Raw genomic sequence first — 13,832 nt, forward strand, 5'->3', positions numbered from 1 at the left:
GCTGGTCCAGCTAAATTCCGTGATGCCTGGGGAGATGAGCTGCTATATGAAAATCAATCGAGTGCTGGATGAGAGTGGTCAAGCTGCGATACCGATAGTGCCCAGGTCCCCCACTATTGCGGGAGCTACCCCACGACCCATCTTTACTTAAAAGCAAATTTTGAGAAGAATTTTCTCAATATTAAACAAATTATATGTTTGAGATTTTCAAAAGTGCGTTAGTATGGCTGAGCTGGGCTTTTGTAACAGCGCGAACAGCCTTTGCGACGAGCATGCCGCCGTTGAGTACTTCACTAGTAAGTTAATCCAAAGCGACTTCCTGCCCTGGCCTGGAATTGCGCTCAGCTCACTACCCGCCTGGGCATGACCGTTTCTTTGTTTTGAAGGTGCCTCTAGCTGCCTGTCTGGCATTATCCGCATCATACTTCATCGCAACGTTCAGAAATAACTCAATACCTTTAGAACCGAAGGCGTCGATTTCAGTTGCCTGGCTTACACGTGGCTCCTCCGATGCATCCACTTCCGCATCCGCATCCGCAGCGCAGCTCTTGCAACCTTTCGCCATATCGTCTTTAAATTCATATATCTTTGAAAAAATCACAACAGCACTGTGCGCTGCGCTCGTGGGATATGGCATCGGCGTGCTGGCCAGCCGCCGCCGGCATCGGCATATGCCCCAGCCATCGCAGCAGGCCCTGCACCACACCACCACCCTTCACTCCCGTCTTCACGCCGCGCTGGAGCTTTTGAGAGATCTATTACCAGGGCATGTGGTCGATGAACTATTAAATGATACTCAGGTTTTCCAGGAGGAACAACAAGAGCGAGATGAATCCCAGCCCACATCATCGCAGTCTCAGCAGCAGGCATTCGCTGATCCACTCAGCATCGACGAAACCTTCGAAGGGGAGGTTCCGTGTGATCGAATTGACTCAGGGTTTCGAGTGCCACTGTCGCCCCTTGCCCGCGACTCGCCCTTTACCACCACTGGCGCCGCCAGCGCCAGCTGCAGCAGCTGCGGCAGCAGCTGGCACCGCAGCCCCGGCAAATCAGGCGTTGGCGTTGGCGTTGGCTCTAACGGCGCCGCCAGCTCCGCCGTCAGATCGTACCTGTCGTACATGAGCTCGTCCCATCCCACAACTGAAATGTCGGATCGATCTGCTGGGCCGGGATTCCACAACCACCCATACGTGCAGTGCACGGCCAGCTGGCCCGCTGGCTCTACTCTTCGTGAGTCTGAAGCCCACTGTAACAACCACCCATACCACCAGACACTCTCCCCGACGGCGTATGAACGCCGCGTGTCGTATTGCGCCGAGATTATTCCGTACACATTCAGCGACGGCACCGCTGCCAGCGACGGCACGGACGTCGCAGCGTTGGCGATGCCTCTAAGCCGGCGGCGGTCCGTATCCGCTAGTGGCCTGGCGGGCTGCTTGCCGACGTCTACGGCAGCAGGATTCACGACAAATGTGCCGTACCGCCACCGTTGCAGCCTGGCTGATGCACAGCGAAGTGTGGCAGCTGGGGGCGACGACGCCTTCGTTACGGGTCCCAGCGTTGGCATTGATGATGTGCAGGAGGCGCAGGCATGGCCGTCACACACCGCCGGCTCCGCCTGCTGCCGTACAAGCTCCTTACGACGGTTAGCACCCGAAATGATCCGTTGGCGGGGAGAGATGCAAGAAGCTGGTGGCGACGGCAGCTCCGTGACGATGCGGATCCCAGCGTCGCCGGCGGCAGTTGTCGTAACGCCGCCTGAGTTATCGTACAGTAACCCTGTGGCATTGGCGGTCATTCTTACGGACGGTCAGAGCTGCTGCTGCCGCGTCGGCGGCGTCGGCGTCGGTGGCAGGGCTGGCGATGTTGGCAGCGACAGAGTTGGGAATGCCGGCGGCAGCAGCAGCAGCAGTAGCGGTGGTGGCGGTGGTGGCGGCGGCGGCGATCACAGTCACAGCGATACATCCCTTAACGCTATGGCCGGCAGCAACGCTAATTTTGTACCACCGCCGCCAACGGCGGCCGTTGCGGTGACGGTATCAGGGCCGGCAATAGCAGGTGCCGCTGGTACGGTGCAGGTGGACGAGATGTCGCCGCTGCCGTCGTGGTCTGCGGAAGAGAATGTCGAGGAGGGTACTGATGGGCAGCACCACCAGCACCACCAGCACCACCAGCACCATCAGCACCACCAGCACCGCGGGCATCAGCAGAAGGAGCGACATCACCAAGCCCAGCAGCATCCACAGCACCTGCGGCTGGTGGACCAGGAGCAACAACCTTGTGGCAGACAGTCAATGCGTCGTGAGCAGCAGCCACATGGACGCGGTAGCTATCAAGGCGACGACCGATCGGGAGAGGAGTTGAAGGGCGGCGATTGCTGCAGAGGTGGTTTGGGTGCCGGACCGTCGTCATACAGTGTGGCGCGTGAGGCCGACGTCGTCGCCAGTGCCGCCGCCGCCGCCACCGCCGCCAGTAGGAGCAGCGGTAGCAGCGATGGAGGCGGCCGTCAAACCCCCGATGAATTGTTGCCGCCACTGGTCCACAATTGCTCCGAAGCCCAGCTGAGACCCAAACCCACATTCCTGGCTGCTGCTGCTGCTGCTGCTGCTGCTGCTGCTGCTGCTGCTGCTGCTGCTGCTGCTACTACTGCTGTGGTGACGGCAGCCGCGGAAGAGAACGAGAAAGAAGAGGCGAAAATGGTTTCGGAGCGGGGTAATGTTGCGATAGTGGTGGTTTCGGCGCACATGCGAGGTCGTGGGTCGTGGGACGACACTGCAAAGACGGAGACAATGGTTTGGGAGCGGAGAAATGATTCGTACGGAGGCACCGCCCCGCCCTCCCTATCAGCGGCAGCCCCGCCATTGCCGCCGCCGGCGCCGTACGGGGAGCGATCCCGAGCGCCGTCGCCAGCTGAATCGCCGACGGGAGTAACAGTCCCTACATCGTCGCCGTCGGTGGCGGTGACGTCGGCGGCGTCGATCAACCTGTCCGCGGCGTCACCGCCGCTACCGCACGTGACGAAGGCGACGACGACGGTGGTGACGGCCGATGCAGCACCGACGCCAGCTGGGGCTCCTGGTCCGTTAGTGGCGGTTAAATGGGACGCGTCCGTCAGGACTACGAGTGGACGTGTATTGGAGCTTTCAGGCGGAGAGGAAGGGATGGCTGCTGCTGCTGCTGCGGCGGCGGCGGCGGCGATGGGGGCGGCGGGAACACCGGATCGGGATGGGGATGGTGACATGCTGGGGGTTGCCAGAGAATGGAATTGCCTTCAGGACTGCGGCTGCGGCGGCTGCGGCTGCGGCTGCGGCGGTGGCGGCTGCGGCAGCGGCGGGTCCAATGGGAGCAGCAGCGGCTCCCCAACCGATGGTACGACAGACAGAACCACTGCCACCGGCGCTGCCCCTGTCGGCAGTGGCCTTGCCACGGACTCCCAAACGAAACCGTCAGACGAGGCGGCTTTCAAGTGGGCTGAGCGCGGGCTGCAACGCCCTGGCTATAGCGGTCAGTGTACGACACAGTTGGCTGCTAGGGTTGATGTCCAACAGTCCAACGAAGGGATGACGGATCCCTTCAAATCACGGCCGCCTGCGGAGTTTGGTGAGCCTTATGGCCAGAGCCGGGGTGTGCCATCGATACAGAAGTGGCTAGGAGTGGCGGGGACAGACCCACGTCATTGCCTGCTAGTTTCCGAGGAGGTGCAGGAGGAGGAGGAGGGAGAGGAGCAGGAGGGAGAGGAGGAGAGGAGGAGGAGGAGGAGGGAGAGGAGCAGGAGGAGGAGCAGCAGCAGGGGTCGGGTGCTGCAGCCGTCACGGCAGGTGGTAAGGTTGGGGGTTCTCCGCTGCAGGGGAGCTCGGCGAAGAAGCTAAGGCCAGTTAACTTCATGCATAAGGTTGTACGACAGCGCTCGTCAGGGCAGGGGCTCCCTGCACCAGCACAGCCACCAGCGGCAACAACAACTACGACATCGGCGGCTGCGGTGACGGCAGAGTCGACGGCGGCAGGGGCGGCGACGGCTGGGGTGACGGCAGAGTCGACGGCGGCAGGGGCGGCGACGGCTGCGGTGACGGCAGAATCGACGGCAGCAGGGGCGGCGACGGCTGGGGTGACGGCAGAGTCGACGGCGGCAGGGGCGGCGGCGGCTGCAGGGGCGGCAGAGTCGACGGCTGCAGGGGCGGCGGCGGCTGGGGTGACGGCAGAGTCGACGGCGGCAGGGGCGGCGATGGCTGCGGTGACGGCAGAGTCGACGGCGGCAGGTGCGGCGGCGGCTGGGGTGACGGCAGAGTCGATGGCATCAGGGGCGGCGACGGCTGGGGTGACGGCAGAGTCGACGGCGGCAGGGGCGGCGGCGGCTGCAGTCGCGGCAGAGTCGACGGCGGCAGGTGCGGCGGCGGCTGCGGTGACGGCAGTGGAGCCGTACTACTACGAGCCAATGGCATTCCCACCAGCATCCGGCTGGGAAAAAGTAATGGTGCGGAGCTGTACGACTGCGTTGTACGACATGCAGACCGGGACGGTGGCGGCGCCGCCGTCCGCAGTAGGCAGGGAAATGATCACTATTTCCAGTGAACACGGTACAATACCCGCACCTGCCGAGGCCATCCGCGGGGCTCTGCCCGGGGTTAGCTGCTGCTGTAATGGTGGCAGTAGCAGTGGCGGCGGCGGCGGTGGCGGCGGCGGCAGGGCCGTCATGCCGTTGCACGCTGGCATGCTTTCGGTATCGCCGCGACCTCTTGCAGAGGAGGCCGCGGCGGCAGCGGCGGCCGCCGACGCAGGAGGAGGGATGTACGACAAAGCTGGCGTCACTGGCGGCAGCACCACCCAAAGCTGTTACAGCTCCTACAGCTTTGGATGCGTGGCGGCTGAAGGCAGCCGCGGCGGAAACGCGGTTTACGTCTGGGCATCGGCGGCAGAAGCCATCCCGGGTGCCGTGCAATGGTTAGCAGTACAGCCGCCGCAAACTCTGCCGCCAGCACCCCGGACGACGTCAACGCAAAGCCATGTGGGCCCGCAGCTGGCGTCGGCGCCGACCTGTCCGGCGGCTGGCGGAAGTGGGCCCAACTCGCCGCAGAGATGGGGCTTGCTTTCACGGAGCCTGAAGAACGGCTCTCAGGAAAGCTGTAGCACACCGCCGCCGCCGCCAGAGCAGCAGCAGCAGCAGCAGGGATGTTCCGCATTAACGACGGCTGCAGCACCACCCACCATCGCCGCCACGGAGTCGGAGTTGGTGCGGCTGCAGGACGCTTCCAGGTCTGCTAGCGTACAGCCGCATGAAGCCAAGCTGGCGGAGGCGGCCGCTGAGGCGGCGACTGCTGATGCTTCAGTTGATGTGTACGGCCAAACTACATCTGCTCCAACTGTAGCAGATCGCACAGGCGCTACAGATCCTGCAGCCGTAACCCTTTTTTTTAACCCTGCCAACGATACGGCTACTGCCGCTTCATTATTATGGGCTAAGGGAGCCGCGCTGGGGGGGAATTCGGACGCCAAGGCCTGCACCGTCAGCCGCCGTCTGGACGAGCTGCCTGAGCACGTATTGTCAGTTGGAGCTGTTAGACCGGCGGTTGCCAACAACGGTAACGGCCCCGCCGGCGCCGCCACCGACACAGCCGCGGCCTCAGCTGCTGCTCCCGCTCCGTCATGCGAACTGCTGTTTGGCGCGCGTATGAGCGGATGCGGCGATTCCTATTCCTCCTCCGGCAGAACATCGAATCGTTCCATGGCCTCAGAATCCACTGTACGGCGTAGTACGGCAACCGCCTGTGTTGATGGGCTCTGGACCGCACCGCCACCCTGTGGCGTGTGTGCAAGTAGTACGGGTAGCGTGCTGCCGTCGGCACACATGTACGGCGGCGGGCGCGGCACGGTCACCGGCGCCGCCACCGAGCTGTACGACGAAATTACGGTTGCTGACTTCAGTGACGGCGGCGCCCTGTCTGTTGCGGCTCGTGATCCTCCCGATGGCTGCGAATTGCCCGACTCACCACACGAACATCCAAATGTCAAACTCCGGCTTCGGAGAGTGAAAACGTCGATCGCCGAGCTCTTCTCCATAGGAAGCGGCGGCGACGGCCGCAGCGGCGGCAGATGTAGCGGGGGCGGCGGCGGCGGCGGCGGCGCCGCCGATGGTTGGAGCCGTGGCGGCCGTACAAATGTACGGATTGGGGAGACCACCCAAAGAGCATGGGGAGGCGATCCAGCGGCTAACAGAGGCGACGCGTACGACACGACAAAACACGACAAAGGAAAGGATTACCGGCAGGGGCGTCGCGGCGGCTTGGGGGTGCTCCGTACGACATCCGGCGCGGCGGCTTTCTTCCGTGCCGTCGGCTCCGCAGCCAGCGGTGTGGTCGGGAGCATCTTGTACGGCACCTCTGCACCGTCACATGAGCCACTGGACAAGGCGGCAACGGCGCCTCCTCCGTCACCTCCGCCGTCGTCAAACGGATCTCCGCTGCGCGCTTCGCGGAGGGACACTGGCTGTTCCGATAGTTGCGTTTATGAAGGCGCGAGGGCGGCGGCTCCTGCGTCGCCGGGCGCCGCGACGGTGAGAGCGGCGTCGTTGACGTCCTGCCAACGCCACCTGCACGGGATGGACGGTCGTGAAGTCGCCCAAGGAGGGCTAATTTTGAAACAGTGCACCAGTGGCAGTGGCGGCGGCGCCGGCCCTGCTTCCGCCGCCGCTGCTTCCGCCGCCGCCACCGTTGCGCTGCCTTCTGCGCATTGGTGCACAGGGGCCGCGGAGGCAGCATCGCCGCCATCGTCGAGCAAATCCACCAAGACGGCTCGAACGCCATTGCCGGTTCCCAACCGCTTTTCATTCCCCTTTCCCGTCTCATCCAATCCCGCTTCCACATTCCTTCGCGCGGTATCCTCACCCCTTTCCGCCGCCACCACCACCACCACCGCCGCCGCCGCCGCCGCCGCTTGTACAGCTGTCCCTGCCGCAGCTACACCGACATCAGCCACGCAACCAACTCAACCGCAACCGCAACCGCAACCGCAACAACAACAACAGCAGCCGCACAGGCTGTCGCCGCGGCACTCGCTTCAATGCAGACAGTACGACACAAGTCGGCTGTTTCAAAGGTGTTCTCTAAGTGCGATCGATGACGTGATGGAGCAGCCCGATCCGACAGACCGGCCACAGCCTAGTTTGCGCCCGGATCGCAACCCATATCCTGAAGCACCAATCCTAACGGCTGCGCCTTCTGACAGGGTAGCAGTAGCAGGTGTTGTTTCAGGGGAACAAGCAGGAGTAGGAGCGGCTGTGGTGCGCGCACGGAGAAAAGCTGATGGCGTCAGCGGCGGCGGCGGCGGGGACAGTGGCGCCGGCGGCGGCGCTGTTGATGTTCTGGACACCTCCTTGCCGGCGACGGTATCGTACGGCAACCTTGTGGGCTTGGCAAATGCTCTGCAGAAAACCGCGACGGAGGGCGGCGGCGGCGAGGTTGGCAGTGGCGGCGGCGGGTGCGGCGGCGGCGGGGTTGGCAGTGGCGGCGGCGGCGGCGGCGGGGTTGGCAGTGGCGGCGGCGGCGGTGGTGAGCATCCTTCGATGCCGACGGCTCGAGCTCGGAGGTCAGTGCAGTGGACAGCTGGCTGGGCGAAATCTTGATGAGGATTACGTCATGGGCCGCTATGAGGCGGGTTTTTATGAAGGACAGTCTTGGCTACCATCGATTCTTTTATGTTTACCAACGCGAACTGGAACCAACAACCTGACCGTCGGGGAATAGAAGTTACTGTCATCACGGTGTGGTGTTTTCCGTTATTTACCTGCCTAATCTTGGTTCCTAAGTCCTGTCAAACTGTCAAACCGCCAAACTGCCCGCCGTGAAAACTGTTGTTGACTGTTGCTGACGGCACTGCCACCGATGGGCTGCCAGGGACTTATTTCTACACTCCTTGTAAGACCTAAGATGATAATTCCTGCTGTACCGGGGGTTGACTGTTTTTGCCGTACGGTTCACATCCTGGGTCCGCTCGTCTTTTTTCTTTTTTTCCTTTCCTTTTCCATCCCTATCTTCCCCTCCCTTGCCGTGTCATTTTCCGAAAACCCTAAAACCCTTGCAGGATCCACCGCGTATCCACAGGCCTACCCTTCTACAGCGGCCGCGGCAGCTCCTGTGGATCGGTAGAGGCCGGCGGCGGCGGCGGCGGCGGCGGTCGCGGTGGCGGCCGCCGTAGCATCTCCAGTGCTGCCCTCGGCACCACTGCCGTATGCAGCAACACCGTCAGCAGCGCCGGCGGCTCCGCCGGCATCGCCGCCAGCAACATCGCCGGCAGCTACAATAACGGTGGCGCCGGCGGCGGTGGCGGCGGCGGCGGGGGTGGTTACAACCTCGGCCGTGACCTGCCGTACGCGGAGTGGCACCCTTGCGTCAGCGTGTTGTTTGCTGACATCTGCGGATTCACCCAAATCAGCAATCGGGTGTGTCGGGGGGTTCGGGGGCCTGTGCACACCGGTGGCTCGGTGGCCAGAGGATTTAAAAAGTATGAGGTGGTAGCCGTTACACCCCCCCCCGGGAAGAGCCTTCTTCCTTTCCTTCCTGCCGCCCTTCTTTCTCATTTCCCTCAATACGCGGCACAGTAACGCAGCCGCCGCCCAAACAACCCGAATGGCCTCCATGCTACCATACCCCCACCCCTTGTCTAGCCCCACTCCTCCACACCCTCTCACACACCACCCTCAACATGAACCTCACCTCTTTGTATCTCCTGAGGCAGTAGTACTGTTAGCAACTCACCCCCCGGGTGCGTTCCATTTTCAGTCGAAAACCTAAACCCTAATTCCCCAAAACCTGAACCCTCTCCCAACGCCCCAGGTCTCCGCAGTCGCGGTCATGGAGATGTTGAATGCGCTGTATAGCCGGCTGGATGCTCTGTGCGCTTCCTGGCACCAATCCCACGGTCCAACGACCCACGGGTCACAGCCGGTGTACAAGGTCCAGATCATCGGTGATGCGTACATGGTAGCCACCGGGCTGCTGGCGGATGACCCTGTGCATGCTGCCACCGCTTGCCTTTTCGCTCTGGCGGTTTTACGAGAAGCAGCCCAGGTAAGGCGTTATAAGAAAATCAAAACCCTAAGAAAACCCTAAAACTCTAAAACCCTTCCCATGATTCATCATCAGCCAATCTCCAGCACCCACCTTCCCCCTAAGCATATCACCTTCACCGCGGCATCAACCCCATCTTTCCCATAATAAGCTCTAATAGGCCGTCCTCGTCCGTCCCTCCCTCCCCCTCCTCCCTCTCCTTCTCCCCTGTCTCTTACGCCCCAACAACAATAACAATACCCCCTAGGTGGTGGACCCGTGTGATGGACGGCCGCTGCGGCTCCGAGTGGGCATCCACAGCGGTCCGGTCGTCAGTGGGCTGGTGGGCCGCATGAGGAGGCAGTACTCGGTGTTTGGAGACACCGTGGTGAGTGCGACTTGAATGTGTATGTGCATGTGTGTATGTGCATGTGTGTATGTGCATGTGTGTATGTGCATGTGTGTATGTGCATGTGTGTATGTGCATGTATGTATGTCCATGTGTACTTGATTTCGTACGGTAGGGCGAAAGGAAGGGTGACAGAAGCTGGACTAGCAAAGCAGCGGGAGGCCTAGTGGCCTTCCATCGGATCCATATGCTCCAAGATCCCGATTCCAATCAAAGCGCCACGACCCCATGGCGCCAAAATCTAAGGAGCATCTTCTCCTTCACCGCATCGTCTCCGTAAGCCCTAAGACGCTAAAAAGTCTTCAATCCTTGATAAAGCATCTCCAGTGCGAGGTAGAATGGTGCTTATAGGCGATCTGGCAGCCCTTGAGCCCTCGGCTCGTATTTGGGCGGTTTGCAGGTACGGGGAAAGCAACCACGACCATGTAACACACACACACACACACACACATCTCCATGACGGATATCACGTCCGCTTCTTAAACACCCCTTCAACACCTGAACAGAACGTCGCTTCTCGTATGGAGAGCACTGGTGCCCCTGGAGCCATCCACGTCAGCGAGGAGACGCAACGGCTGGCGGCGCCGTACATGCCGCCGTACACCGTTACCTGGAGGCGCCGAGAAGGTGTCGAGGTGAAGGGTAAGGGACTAATGAATACCTACTGGCTGGAGCCGTACACCCATCCGTACACACCACTACCCCTACTGCCACCACCGCTACTGCCCACACAACAACAACGACGGCAGCAGCAGCAGCAGCAGGAGCAGGAGCAACAGCTCCAAAAGCTATGGAGCTTCGGAGATTTGTCCAAGCTGCCGTACATGTCGTCACCGTCGCCGCCGCCACCATCACCACCCCGGCAGCCTCTTCCACCCGCATCACGGCGGCAGCAGTCGGCAACTGCGCCGTCGGCACCACCACCATTCGGCCAGGAGGTTCGCGAGTACGAGCAGGAACGACGGGTGGCGTCACAGCCGCTTCCGAGGATGCTGTCCGTACCGTCACGTACCGACACTGCGGAGTCGTACATCGGCGGATTGGCACCGGTGTTACCGCCTGTTGTGATGTCTTCATCGGAGCCGCAGCCGGAAGCCGCTGCAGCGGTTGCCCCCGGGGTTTGAACCGCCGCGGTTAAGGAGCACATGTGCTAAAAAACATTTTTTTAAAACACATTTAATTTGCAATGAATTGTCCTGAATCGTAAAGGGGTGAGAGGGACATTGGCTTCGGCAATCCGTATGAGAGGGGCGATGCGAGCGGCAACCAGAACGGCCAGCTTTATGCGATCGTATGCTAACCATTCATCGATGCGGATATTCGGATCATTGGTGGCCCCCCATTTACCGCTGTTACCAATATACGTCTTTTATTGTCAAGGTTTTGGTGGTGAGCAATACTGTCGTACGGTACGGAAAAGTGCACGAGCGGACTGTGCACGAGCGGTGGCCTTCGGATAGATATGGAAGGTCGCGGTGGGGGCCCTTGTGTGTCAACAGCCGTTTCCCGCGGGGCCCGCCGTCTCGTGTAATGAATACCTGGCGATAGCGCAACCGCGAGTGGTTGCCCACGTCATCATCATCGCATGGCCTTCGGGACCGAAGGTGTAGGTGGGAGCAATGCCTGTGTGTGTATGTATGTATGTATGTATGTATGTGTGTATAGGCCGTGTGTGAAGGTTACAAGTATCTAACCGGGCCTGACACTGGCCAGGGGCTTCTGCTCAGGCCCTACGGAAAGTGTGTGCGTGTGTGTATAGCGCGTGTGCTGCGCGTGTGCTGCGCGTGTGCTGCGCGTGTGCTGCGCGTGTGCTGCGCGTGTGCTGCACGCGTCTGTCTGTGTATTGGTGTGTGTACGTTTGTGTATTCAAGGAGTGCGTATGTTCTGATTTGGGCTTTAACAAGGCCCTCAATAAAGGTCAAACGATCTAGCAAAGGTAACTTCGGGGATAAGGTATGAGGTACGGAATCGAATCGAACGAAAGCGTTACGAAGACCTGCAGGGCGACACTCCCGCCACGCATATTTCCGTCGAGACAAGCAAGGCATTCATGCAGCAGTACGGAAATGCGCGAATGTGTATGTATGGGTGTTGTAATGGATGTATGTATATGTGTATGTATGTGTATTGTACGGATGTGTGTATACGTGTGTTTATCTGTACGTGCGTGTGAATTGGGTTCACTATGGACATTCTTTCATGTGCGTATGCGGTAAATGAAATAAGTATCCGTACGTCCGTACGTCCGTTACATTATGCAACAGGTGAACCTGCTTTGCGTTTAAACCGATATCAATTTATATGATATTCCCAGCAACGTTTTTCCCAAGATATTTTCCACCGCGCTTTTATTGACAAATCTGGCCTCCGTTAGATGGGGGCTGTAGCTGTGGCCGTTGACAACAACGAACCTGCCGTATGTTCCCCACGTTGTTTTTTCCGCCGCCGGAATCCACTAGCAAGATACGATCCTCAATCTGTCCACATTTCCCCCTGGAGGAGTTGTAAAACAGCCACCCTCGGGGGGGTTCCGCGCCTGCCGGTTCCATTCAGGGCACATTGATGAAAAGAAAGAATGATTGGATGTCGTACTGTGGCTTGGGTCGTACGGCACCTCGTCTTGAAGCGCACGGGGGTGTGCAACATGGCTCCTAAGCCATCCAGCTGGCGACCGCAGCTACCATCATGTTGCAGCTGCATGTCATTTTGGTCGCCCTCCCCCGGTTGTTGCCTGTTTTTGCTCGAGTTGCTGCTATTTATATAAATAATATTTGTGTTTTTCTCGATTGGATGATAAATGCTGCGATCATGCTGCTCTGCCGTACCTTGAATATCCCAGGATTTAATTCCCAGCCAGTTGGCCGAGCCCACGGCCGGACCATACGTGCGTTATTGAGTTTCTCAATCCTCAATCCTAAGTCCGCACGCCATTCAATTGTGTTGCGCCTTTAATTCCCCTACCACATTGCGGTCGCTTGTGCTGCCAGGCATCCGGTTCATCCGGGGGTTTCCAGCGGTGCGTGCCGTGTATCGTACGGAAAAGTCAGGTGTAGCGGGTCCTGCCGTTTCTGTAGCGGTCGATATATATAAATCAGATATATAGCTGCTGCCACATGTGCTGCAACCCCGCTCCTGTCCGTGCGGTGTGAAGGCGATATATAATTTCAAATGTAATTTCGTTCCTTTGGGGACAGCTATAGCCGGGCTATTGTTGCTGCGTTCCTTTGAACGAAAGTTAAACATAAGATTGGAGTTATCCTAACGCTATATCCTTAAGTGTCACTTTTAATATATGGTACAAATAAATTTAAGGGGGTAGTGATTTTATTCCTTTTACTGATGGCAAGATCTAGAGGGCTCTCGAGCGATTGAACCTCAGCGATGGCGACCCTGCCTACCTGCCTACCTGCCTGCCTGCCTGCCTAAGTTACGTAGCGACAGCGGTGGCTTATGTAGCCCTCCATACACCTCTCCCCTTTTATTCATCACGTGTTTCAGTTTGTCGGTCGGTTAGCCGGTCATCAGTTGCTGGTAGTTAGCTGGTTCGTCGTGTTGGAAAGTGACCGACATACATACAATGGCAGGCGGCTGGCAGAGGTTAAGGCCTGACTTCTGCTCCCAGTTGACCCAGTCGACCCGGGTTCAAATCCGCCTGCCGGCTCCTCGGGTGTTTGAGGAGTGATGAAATGGGAGGTGGCCCCCCATCTTATGGACGGTGTAGGACGTGATAATATCAACTTGCGAGCTGACCAGGAACTAAGTTGATGCGCCGTTGATCCGCTAGATTTGGTTGGATGCTGGTGGTGAGTTGCCGAACCCAACGAATACATTCTGAAGTCGGATGGGGTGACGGATTAGGGTGCCCCTCTAGCAGGGGAGAGCAGGGACTGCCCCGGGAAAGGGGGCCGCTGGCGAAGTTAACCACCCTGTAACAACATACATACAATACCAGTGAATGGTAACAGCAGTAATGGGACCCCGGGGGGTTCCGCGGCGCTTTGCTTGTCCAAACACGTGGGTCGTTGGGTTTGGCGTTAGTACGGTGTCTGGTCTTGCGTCGTTTGAAAAGGCAAAACCTCGTACAAGGTGTTGCTTTTTCCAACGACGTATTAAAAATACCTTGTTCGAGCGCGAACGATCGGTACGGTGTGAAGGGGTCGCTCGGGTGGGAAGCGGACGAAAAAACTAACCTAATCTAATCTATCTCCGGCAGGTGCAAGTAGTAGTGCGACTGTGAGAAATAAGACAGCGGTGAATATGCACGTATGCGTGTGTGTTGACACACGGCGTAGAGAGGAGAAAAGAATTATAAGTTTTGTGCGCCATTCCTTTTTCAGAAGGAATGGGCGGCGCAGAGGTCGCGGACGCGGCCCTTGAATAATATG

General features: G+C 59.3%; 1 protein-coding gene across 1 annotated transcript; it reads left to right on the top strand.

Moving 5' to 3' along the window:
* Positions 1 to 223: 223 nt before the first annotated feature.
* On the top strand, positions 224 to 10,571 carry VOLCADRAFT_117764 (uncharacterized protein; the record flags this gene model as incomplete). The annotated part of the gene is made up of 9 exons (XM_002950975.1): positions 224 to 296; positions 541 to 3,698; positions 3,848 to 6,547; positions 7,421 to 7,578; positions 8,074 to 8,431; positions 8,826 to 9,059; positions 9,307 to 9,426; positions 9,954 to 10,082; positions 10,197 to 10,571. 9 exons carry the CDS (start codon positions 224 to 226, stop codon positions 10,569 to 10,571), a joined length of 7,305 nt encoding a protein of 2,434 aa, XP_002951021.1.
* Between the last annotated feature and the right edge of the window lie 3,261 nt (positions 10,572 to 13,832).

Source organism: Volvox carteri, assembly GCF_000143455.1.
Source record: "Volvox carteri f. nagariensis unplaced genomic scaffold VOLCAscaffold_21, whole genome shotgun sequence".
In the NCBI taxonomy this organism is placed as follows: Eukaryota; Viridiplantae; Chlorophyta; class Chlorophyceae; order Chlamydomonadales; family Volvocaceae; genus Volvox; species Volvox carteri.